This window comes from Vipera berus, assembly GCF_964194415.1.
Source record: "Vipera berus genome assembly, chromosome: 1".
NCBI lineage: Eukaryota > Metazoa > Chordata > Lepidosauria > Squamata > Viperidae > Vipera > Vipera berus.
Window position 1 is genome coordinate 130,616,980 of NC_138202.1, and position 12,011 is coordinate 130,628,990.

General features: G+C 37.3%; 1 protein-coding gene across 1 annotated transcript in view; it reads right to left on the bottom strand.

Annotated features, from left to right (window-relative positions):
* The window catches only part of SEMA5B (semaphorin 5B), a 203,776-nt gene that overhangs the window by 78,233 nt on the left and 113,532 nt on the right, over positions 1 to 12,011 (bottom strand). The window contains exon 10 of the mRNA XM_081315124.1: positions 9,905 to 10,112. Coding sequence (XP_081171250.1) covers positions 9,905 to 10,112 — 208 coding nt within the window. The remainder of the gene's footprint in view (positions 1 to 9,904; positions 10,113 to 12,011) is intronic.

Genomic DNA, 12,011 nt, shown 5'->3' on the forward strand with positions numbered 1-12,011 from the left:
GTTTAATTTCTTCTTAATATTTGTATCCTATTTGTATTTTATTGTTGTTAGCCACCCTGAGTCCTTCGGGAGATAATCAATCAATCAATCAATCAATAAACAATATGAAGTTCTTCAAAAATATTAAGATTACAATATTAAAAATATGCAATAGCAAGTTTATCTCAGCAGATTATTTTTTCTGATGGCTGGAATTCAAAATAGAGATACAGGTTTTCCAAGAATTGGAATATTTTCCTGTTTAAATTATTTCCAATTAGCATATCCATCCCAATATTCATCATTTTCCATAAATATCTGAGCTACATTATTTGATGTGAGGAAGGGAGGGAATTCCTCCTTTTCAACTTTTAGACCAATCCCCTGGAAAACAAATTCCATACCTGTTTTGAAATTGGCAAGTTGCCTTATGTAGACAAACTAATAAGATTATACAAACTAATGGGATCAAGGCTAGCAATGGCTGATAAGGAAAGAGACCCTTCTTAACGGTGAAAAGTTCAGTGAAGATACTGACCCACTGTGCGTCCATTGTGAAATGGTCAACAGCACGTTATGGATAATAAACTATTGAAATCAGAGATGCCAATATCATAATGTGTATCAATGGCATGACTGCATCTGTAATACAGTGTACAGCTCTAGTTGCCATATCTCAAAAAGGATGTTGGAGAAGTTGCAGAGGATGGGAACTGAATCGATCAAGGGGCTGTAAGGAATGGGTTGTAATATTCAGAATTTTTACTCTAGGAGAGAGGCAAAGAATGTTGTTGTTAGCTGTGAAGTCGTGTCCGACCCATCGTGACCCTATGGACAACGTTCCTCCACGCCTTCCTGCCCTCTACCATCTTCTGGAGTCTATTTAAGCTCACGCCCACTGCTTCAGTGACTCCATCCAGCCACCTCATTCTCTGTCGTCCCTTTCTTCTATTGCCCTCAATCTTTCCCAGCATTAGGCTCTTCTCCAGTGAGTCCTTCCTTCTCATTAGGTGGCCAAAGTATTTGAGTTTTAGCTTCAGGATCTGGCCTTCTAAAGAGCAGTCAGGGTTGATCTCCTCTAGGACTCACCGGTTTGATCACCTTGCAGTCCAAGGGACTTGCAGGAGTCTTCTCCAGCACCACAGTTCAAAGGCCTCAATTCTTTGGCGCTCAGCCTTTTTTATGGTCCAACTCTCACTGCCATACATTGCAACTGGGAAGACCATAGCCTTGACTATAGGCACTTTTGTTGACAGGCAAAGAATAGAGGCCATGATTGGAGGGTATAAAAGTATGCATGGTGTGGATAAAGTGGACAATAAGTACTTATTTTACTCTTCCCCGAATATTATATCTCACAGTCACCAAATGAAACTGAGCCCTGAAAGAATCAGATAAACAAAAGGATTTTTGTTTAAACACAATTTCCAATTTAGCTTTGGAATTCATTACCATGCAATGTGGTGCTGGCTACCAGCTTGGTTGGCTTCAAAAATGGCTTGAACCAATTCATGGAAGTTATGGGATCAATGACTATTAACCTTGAAGGCCATCTGCTGGGAACTGGTCAGCCTTCTTGCGCAGATGGTTCGCCACTGAGAGAACAGACTGTTGGATCAGATGGGCCAGGAGTCTGATTCAGCAGGGTACTGCTTATATTCTCATGTGGAAACATTCATGGAAAATTTTAATCCTGGAAAATTTTCTGGTCCACACATCTCTTTATAAACTGATCCCTGTCCTATAAACCCTCTTCTGAAAATGCAGTTCCAGGAGGCTATGAAAGATATGCCACTACCACAGACCAGTAGCAAATGCCCAATGGTCAAATCAAGCCAGATATATGTTCTGAAAACAAAGCCAGAAGAGAGACATCATCAAGCAATGCCGTTGGAGTAATTCCGTGCAGAGGAAATAAGAGCAAACTGTTTGTTGCGTGTCTGTCTTGCTCTTGTTCATACTATACCTCTGAGAGCTCTCAAGATATCCTGGAGCCTTAACATCTGCTGAGAACACTAGCGCGCCTAAGTTTAATCAATGTTAAGATCAATTTGTCTCCTGGGTTTGATTGGCTTTTCTCTCCTCCCAACCATACTTTCTTCTCTGTAGTCAGATTGAGAGGATTCCAAAAATCCTGAATAATCAAGACTTCTAATCAGCCTTGAGGGTGTAAACAACTCACTACTATCCTGAAAGCAAAATGAAGCCAAAGAAAATAAACAAGTTTTTGGTATTCCTGCCTTAAGGGCACAAAGTTCTCCACTGTATGAAAGCCTTTCTTTCTTTAAAAAAAAATCAAAATTTAATGTGTGGAGGATGGAGTTTCTATAAAAAGTCTCTCTCTCTCTCTCTCTCTCTCTCTCTCTCTCACACACACACACACACACACACACACACACACACACACACACAGACACACACAGACACACACACACACTCTCACAGAGTCTGAAGTAGGTGTGAAAAACGGGAAGAATATCTTGCTTCCCTTCTGCAACTATTTACTGGCATAGGCTCAACAATAGACTATAAATCACCACCTAGGAAAAATGCCAGGCGGAAAGCCATGGATGAAATTAAAACATCTTTCTTGATACAACCAAGTGCTGCAACCGATACAAAGCTAATCAGAAAATTTGTTGCCAGATAGCAGGAATCCTTCCCCACAAAGCCAAGGTTTTGAATGAAATAACCTTACAAAGCAGTTTTTTTCATTACCCCATCTACAAAACAGGGCAGGTCTGCCTTTGTTTTCTTAAAAGATTCTGCACAAATGGCAATTTTTGAGAAGTACATCCCCCATTATTCACAACCACACAATGAATTTATAACAGTTAAGATTGCTGCTCTATTTCAAATTGAGTTCAAGGAACTTTTATATCTGACCAATTCAGCAAAAGAAATGAATATCATTCACAAAAGCATCACTACAACCGCAAATGATTTCTAAGCATGAGAATTGAGAAAGCTACATAATTCTATCCCTATTCAACTGAATAGCTCTAAGCTTTTGTAATGGACCAAAATCAGAGCAGGGTTCTACAAGTACTGAAAATTAAAGTTTAGCTAGTATCCATAAGCATCTTATACTGGGCACTGTCAATACAATACCCATCCTCAACTGATGCCTGAAACAAGAGATAGGAATAATGTAGCAGTCTCCATTCAGTAAAGCTTGACTTCTAATGACTTAATGGGAAGGTCTATATATAAGGTAGTCCTTGAGTTACGAGCGTAATGGAGCCTGCTCTTGAAACTGCTTGTAGAAATGCTAGCCAGCCTTCTATAACATTGTGTTCCCTTGCTTTTATTTTGGAGATTAATCTATATTATTGTAGTTTGTAGGTTTTAAATTTAAGTTGCCTCCAGAAGCTGTGGGGGCTCCATCGCTGAAAGCTTTTAAGAAGAGACTGGATAGGCATTTATCAGAAATACTTTGTTGTGAGTGCAGAGTAGACTAAATGACCTCAAGGTCCCTTCCATCTCTGTTACTGTTGCAAGCTGACAGTTCTGCAAATCCCTTCCTCATCTCCCTATGGGTGCCTGGCGGGAGACTCTTAAGCTAATTAGTGGCCAGGGTTTTTTTTAAGCAACTGTCCAACCCTCAACCCCCTTCCCCCCCAGGCAGCTGAGGACACTTGAGCTGACTAGCAGCAGTTTTTTTTTAAACAAATAACTGCAATGGCTGCAAGCCCTGCTTGGAGGCAATTTAGTTCCTGAGCCAGGCACTGGAAACAGTTGATGGGCAGCCAGCAAAAAAAGCCTATCAGTTCAATAAACATGGCAGGGATCAATTAATAAATCAGAGAAAATAGTAAATCAGATCTTCATTCATTTAACAATCCATTTGATTCAATTAATGAATTAGATTTTAAAAATTTGTAAAATTGAGTCTGACTCATTTGACTAATTTTTTGACTTATGAGCCTAATGGGAAGGCTCCATTAGGTTCGTACCTTGAGGACTACCTGTAATCATAAAGTTGGAACGGGCCTTATATACCATCAACGTGGACTCCTTTCAGTCCAAGAATCTAAATTCAAGCACATTAAACAAATGGCCATCTGGCCTTCACTTTAGCACTTATAATTGGGGGGGCAGGGCAATGGTTCCACAATTACTGTTTTTATAAAGAACTCAGTTGGAATCTATACTCTAGCAACTTTAGTCCATTACTTTATATCCTATAGCCTGGAAAAAGAGAGACCTTTATATCCTATAACCTGGAAAAAGGGAAACCTATGGATGTATTCTCAAGTCTATCTTCAGAATGGTACATGAAGGCCCCTTAAGTTCCCTCTGCCTCCTAGGAAGCAGAGAATTTCTGCTTTTATACATTGTATAACCTGTGTTGTATTTTTATTTACATTATGTAAAAACAAAGTTCTGCATTTCCCCTTAGTTTTCTTTTGTCAAGGTTAAAAATACCAGCTCTTTCCATCCTTTATAGACCTTAATTTATGGTCCCTTGATAATATTCACTGGTCTTTTCTAAGCCTGTTCCAATTCCTCTGAATACTCCATAAAAGCGCCCAAAACTCAACATAATAGACAGAGTGGTTCTGACTGAAGTAGAATAGATTAGAATAATTCTATAGAAGAGAGAATAACGCTTCTCATAGTTTGGAATATATACTTCGACTGACGCAGCCTAAAATCACATTTTATTTTATTTTTTTGCAACCACAACACAATTCTGGTTCACATTCTATTTACAATCAACTATTATTATAAGATCTATTTACACATGCCAGTTGAGCATTTCTACGATTACATGTATAAATTTAATAACAAAATCACAATTCTTTAATTCTTATATTTATAAAACTCCAGGCAGTGTTCTTGGTAGTTTCTTTGTATTTTAAAATGATTGTTAGTGGTTTTTATATGTTTGTACATTAGTCTTGGTTTTATTGGAATGTTGTGTCTACCTGTTGTGAGCTGCCCAGAGTCGTTTAATAAGATGGGTGACATATGAATTGAATAAATAATAATAACTACTACTACAACAATAACAAGTGTTATGTAGCTTGTTTTACACTGCCTTCTTCCAGGATATTTTTCAATTTCCACAGCCTTGGGATTTCCTGATGGTGTGTCATTTTAGTACTAGCCAGATCCAATTCTGCTTAGTGTTTTGAGACTAGCTTTAAACAGCTTGAAAAATATCTAACATCTATCTCTAGAAACCAGGTAAAAATTCAGAGTCTGCCAGCTTTTTTTGCAAGAACTAAGAGCAAGGTCAGCAAAGGTACACAAATCTGTTGTCTATGAAGCCTCTGAGCAATAGGAATAAACCTAGGAACAAAAATTGGAAAGAAAACAAACAAGAAAGAATCATTTTCCTTTCCATCTCTGAGCTGACAATGTAAAAATGTTCCAAGTGTCACCTTTGCCTGAAATGAATGATTGGCTTCAAAATTGCATTAAAAAAACTGGCATGGCTATTTTGATCTGAAAAGCTATATGCCATGTAGAGGCTGGCAGGGAAACACGTTCAGGCAGCTTAGAACATTTTCACTATGATGTCATATTATGGATGGTTTAAACAGAGAGACTGAAAGACACTATTGTCTTGGACAGATAAAAGATTATGATGGAGTCCCAGTTAATGCTAATTCCTTTCTATCTCATCCAGAGTAGTCATCTACTAATGCTACTTTACATCAATACAATTCATTTTTAACTATTTATCTGGAAGAGGATGTGTTCAGACAAAAATGTGATCTGCGTAAGCAATACTGTATGTTTATTGCAGGGCATGTTACCTCACATATACGCTACAGTCATGTGTTTATTTTTGTGATAGTGGCATTTCGGGAGAGATGAGCAAAGAATGCCAGGGATGTATGTCAAGAGTACATCATTTCAGTAGAGTCACTCAAGGTGTAAAGGTCATCCCAGCTGCCCCGTTAAAGTAAGCAGTCACCTATATTGGGCAGCAGCATTATGGGAAGATGCTGGAAATAGACACCAAATCATCATTTCACACTGTATAGGAGAAAGCTACTTTACCTAGAAAACCACATGCATAGAAGATATAAAATAATAGAGGGCATAGAATGAGATGATGGGCTCCTCAATTGAGCATTCAACAGGCTGCTGAAGAAGAGCTGAAGAACTTTTAGAGTACAAAGGATGTTTATATCATGACAACATTAAATCTTTGGGACATCCAGTTGCCAGGTAGTAAAAGAAAATCTGAAGCTGCAAAGACACAATTCTAGTGGGAAAATGGAGATGAGGTGCTGGTTTCAAAAAAGGGTTGGACTACTTCGTGGTAACCACGGAGATCAGTGGCTATTAGCTTTGATGGTAGTGTGACTACTTTTGAAGGTCATTTGCTGGGAGATTCATGGCTTGCCTTGTGCAGTTGTTTGACCACAGTGAAAACAGACTGTTGGACTAGATAGACTAGGGTGATATGCTTATATATTTAAGAAGCATGTACACAGAAAAGCTTAACACAATGAAAGATTAAATAAATAAACCAATTACAGTTTGGCATTTTAGTTATCAGTGAATTCAAATGGACTGGAATTGAACACTTTTGAATCAGAAGGCCATACACCATTGAAGATATAAAAAATAAGGAAGGTACAGTGTTTTTATCATCAGGAATTATCCTGAAAGGACAGCACTTAAGTACAATGTACTCAATGACCAAATAATAACAATTAAATAGTTGACAACCATTGACTAGGACAGTTGTTCAAGTTTATATTCCAACCATTGATGGAAAAGAAGAGGAGGTTAGCCAAATTTATGGTAAAGTTTAATTTTAAATAGAATATACAAGCTGTTGGTTGAAAATTGGAATGCTTAAAACATTACAGAGGAAAACATTACTGAGCTGTATGGTCATTCCTGAAATGAAGCAGGAATGTTTCTTATCAAATCCTGCCAATCAAATGATTTCTTCAGTGCTAACATAGTCTTCAAGCAACTATATACATAATCTTCATCAGTTAATATATAGAGAAGAAAAATTGGCTAAATTATTGGTACAAGATAGAAATTCTCAGTGATAAAACCAAATATACGGCTAAATTGTTGAACAGATCGAATATCAGAAGTGACAGAGGTACAGATAGTGAAAAAGGTAAAATATTTGGGTATATATTTATCAGCTAAATGTTCAACATTAAAAGAAGATAACTATACAAGGTTATTGAAACAAATAAAGTTAGACCTGGAAAAATGGAAGAATTTAAAATTGTCTCTATTAGGAAGGATAGCTACAATCAAAATGAATATATTGCCTAAGATTCTATTTTTGTTTCAGACAATTCCGATAAAACTTGGGGGAAATTTTTTTAAAGAGTTGAATTCTTTAGTTTTGAAGTTTGTATGGCAAGGGAAAAAAGCTAGAATAAAGAGGAAAACTTTGCAAGATACTAAAGAAAATGGAGGTTTTGGTTTACCTGAGTGGGCTTTGTATTACCAAGCATCTGTATTGACATGGGTGAAAGAATGGATAATGCTTAGGAATAAAAGGTTGTTATGCTTGGAGGGACATGACTTACAATTGGGATGGCATGCGTTTTTGTGGTATGGGAAAAACAAAATTCATGGATATTTTCAAAACCATTGTATTAGAAATGCTTTGATAACAGTATGGGAAAAAATTAAAATGAAAATATATGTAAAAATTCCAGGGTGGTTATCAACAATTGAAGCTTCTTCACATGTAAACTTGTTAAGATTTTGAAAAAAACCTGGACGTATAGAGATATTTTAAATATTGATGGGACATTAAAATCGAAACAAGAACTGGAACATCAGGGTATCAACATGTCATGGTGGGTACGCTTACAAATACAAAACAGATATGAAAAAGATATGAAAATGTATGGATTTTATAAAGAACAAAATGTGTTTGATAAGATATTATTAACTTCTGATGAGAAATTAATTAAAAAATTGTATAATTTTCTGTTAACTTTGGAGATGGAAAGTGAACAAATTAAAGGGACAATGACAAGGTGGGCGGAAAATTTTTGGTTATAACATAGATCTAGAAGAATGGCAAAAATTGTGGGAGAGAAATTATAAATTGACAACGTCAACTGCATACAAAGAAAATTTGTATAAAATGTTTTATAGATGGCATTTACCCCCAGCTAGATTAGCAAAAAGGGACGCGGTGGCTCAGTGGGTTAGGACGCTGAGCTTGTCGATCAGAAGGTCGGCAGTTTGGTGGGTCGAATCCCGAGTGCCGCGTTACAGAGTGAGCGCCTGTTACTCGTCCCAGCTTCTGCCAACATAGCAGTTCAAAAGCACGTAAAAATGCAAGTAGAAGAATAGGGACCACTACGGTGGGAAGGTAACTGCGTTCCGTGCGCCTTTGGCGTCTAGTCATGCCGGCCACATGACCACGGAGATGTCCTCGGACAAGCGCTGGCTCTTCGGCTTTGAAACTGAGATGAGCACCGGCCCCTAGAGTGGGAAACAACTAGCACGCATGTGCGGGGGAACCTTTACCTTTTTAGATTAGCAAAAATGTTTAAAAATGTATCAGGTAAATGTTGGAAATGTAAACATAATTTAGGTACATATTATCATATTTGGTGGACATGTGACAAAGTAAAGGCTTATTGGAAAAATATACATACTTGGCTAGAAAAAACGTTAGGAGAACGTGTAGCATTTAAACCTGATTTTTTTTATTAGGTATTGTACCAGAAAAGACTATCAAACAAAATTTATATTTGGTTTTACATATTGTAACTGCAGCAAGAATAAGTTATGCACAATGCTGGAAAAATGAACAAATACCGTCAGAGGAAGAGGTAATAAAGAAGATATTGGAATGCGCAGAGATGGACAGATTAACAATGAGATTAAAAGAAAAAGAAGAAACAGAATACTACAAAAGCTGGAACTTATTTTACAAATGGTTAGAAGAGAGAACCAAAGAGTAGAATCTGTATATGTATCAGCGTGTTATGAACCCAGCTTGCATGTTGCTTGAAAAATTAACTTATGTATGTAGAGAATAAAAAATAATAATAAAAACTTTAAAAAAAGAGAAATTCTCAGTGATAAAAGCAAATATACGGCTAAATTGTTGAACAGATCAGAACTGTGCAAGTTCTAAGTCAAGCTAAAGCAGCAAAAGAAAGGCAACCAATTTCCATAGTACTGTAGGAAGTTGACTGCATACCACCATTTTCAAGAAGAACATCAGGAATTGCTTTGTAATCCTAAATCTCATTGATAGGAAACCAGAAGAACTGAGGAATGAAGCCGTAGATACCCTCTACTTTCAAAAATGTTTAGTATTAGATGAAATCAGAGGAGCAATCCAACAGAACACTGAGGAGAGGTTCGTAAGCTTCTGATTTGCCTTTTGATTAACTACAGTTTTGCCTTTCATTCAAAGCAACAAACTGTGGATAATGTTGACTATGAGTCATTTGAAACAAGATAAATATTCTGGATAACTTATATGTCCAATGATGTAGGAAACAAGGTAGCCCATGACTCCATCCAATGCTGTAGCTTTTCTTACTTCACTAAGTATGGCAAGTCCAGTCATACCTATATTGGATCCATTCATAACATAACCAGGGCTGCAGAGTAACAATTGTGAGAATAATACCACCAAACATTCTAGTCAAACCTATTTGCATAATACAGAACAGAATAATAACATTAGTGTCGATTCAAGAATGTACAAGAAAAAGGAGTAAACTATATGCCTTTGTACATTGCATTGATTTTTAATTGGGACTAATGAAGATGCACTAAAAAAAACCTGCTTTCAAATTATTCTCTTTGTTTTGAACTATCCAAGCCAATGTTTTTTGCGTTCTTTGAATGATGACGAAAGGTATTCTAAAATAAATCAGTAGCAATATGTTTCCCTAGTGCTTTTCTTTTAAGACAGTTTGAAATATATCTGACCCATAAATTTTCTTACCCTTCTGTTCTATACACTGAGCATCTTTCCAGGGGGATTTTTAGCACTCCGTTATTTAAACCAACAAACAACGATCTGCCACTGTGCAATATTTGGAGACTTTGGATTGGCTCCTTTTGGCTGGCAGGAAGAATCTGCATTTCCTCTAAATAACAACTCCTCAGGCTCTTATTAGTAGAAGACAGTGCCTTCAAAATGGTGCCGTGCTCTAGCAAAATGAGAAACACAACACAATCATGGTGTTAAATTTGTTTTAACATCCAGTACAGAGATATCCACTAGGTTCCATTTACAGGTAGTCCTTGACTTACAACCATTTGTTCGGTGATCACTCAAAGTTACAATGGTATTAAAAAAAAAGTGACTTACAATCTTCTTCACACTTAAGACTATCACAGAATTCCCCCAATTGTGTGCACTTGGCAACCGGCATGTGTTTAGGATGGTTGCAGAGTTCTGGGATCACTTAACAAAAATGTGGTTCACTTAACTAGAGAAGTGATTTGCTTAACAACCGTGACAAAAACGTTCATAAAAATTAGGTGTGACTCACTTAACAATCACCTTGCTTAGCAACAGCAATTCTGGTCCCAATTGCAGTCACAAGTCGAGGACTGCCTGTACACACCTGTTTTTCCAACCCTGCTTCATTGTAACTTCTGGCTTCTCTTTTTAAATGTACAAATACAAATGCAGGTTAAAAATGTAATTTTAATTCTTTGGCAATAAAATAGCATTACTGAATTTCCTAACAATTGATATCCTTTATAAGCATAATATGGCCTAATCACACATATCATAGATAAAGGAGAAGCGTTTTGAACAAATCAAGAGAAACAAAAAGTTGTTACCCCCCCCCCGCCACCAGGCAGATAAGGATAAGACTACCAACTATTGGATGCATCTATATTTATTAGACTTCCTTTACTGCAAGCTAGCATAAATGTATCCTGTAGAACAAAGGTGTATTAGTATGTTCTCAATTTGGTTTAGTCTGAAATTCTAATATACTAACATTGGGAATACAATTACAAACTCAAAAGGAGCACTGTACATGATTTCCACCTGAAAATTAGAGCAGACTAAACACAATTGTTGTTTTTTTACATGGCCCAGTGGCCAACGATGTGTTAGAAATGATAGAAAGCCTATATACTGTATAGGTTTAAATTATAGCAGACCTCTGAGCTGACTCTTAATACACTTATGACATTAGTCTTGGATGGACAATCATGACTCAGCAGATTTGAGCATTATGTATTAAAAAATGTAATGTTATTTGCAGCTACTCTTCTACTGAACTCAACTCAATTAACGTAGATCAGGGGTGTCAAACTGCCGGCCCATGGGGTGGACGTGTCATCAGGAAACCGTGCCCACTCCATTGCTGGCAACGGAGAAAAAGCTCCGATACATTGCACAACGTCACGTGACGTCGCGAGTTTGACATGTCTGACTTAGGTCAACATCTAAAATGGGACACGGTGTAGAGAAGAGTTAGTCAAAACAGAGATAGGGCATTGCAGTGTTTCTGATTGGATTTAGAGAATGTACTTCAGAGCTCAGTCAAGCACAAGCACATGTATGCAACCCCTCAAAACAACCAACTTTTTCCTGGGATAGCACAGCACTACAGCATGTGGATTGAGCAGCCAGATTGAGGCTATATATGTGCCATTTCAGAAATCTTCTGTCAAAATTCATCATCAAATGAGTAAAATTGGGGGTCACGGGATAAGACGATCCATTCAGTGTTGGGGCTCAGAGATTGGAGGAGGAGTTCTGTCCCTTGAGGAGAAAATAAGGTGAAACTATACATTTATGGTCCAATATATTTATGGAAACTTATTTCTCTGCATTTATGCTCCTGTTGCTTAGATTGTTGCTGGACCTAATTAAAAGTTAAATTGGAATGGAACAAACCACATTCTAAACAGTAAATTGCTGGCACAGACACCTCCCTGGAAGAAACAGAGTGGATAGATGCAATTAAATTAAGAGACACAGCTTGAGAGACAAGGAGATTTGTTCTCTTAAGAGCTACCACCCCAGAGAACCTTATGTATTACCTGGAGGAAGGAACAAATGGTGAGTGAACAAAGTGCCA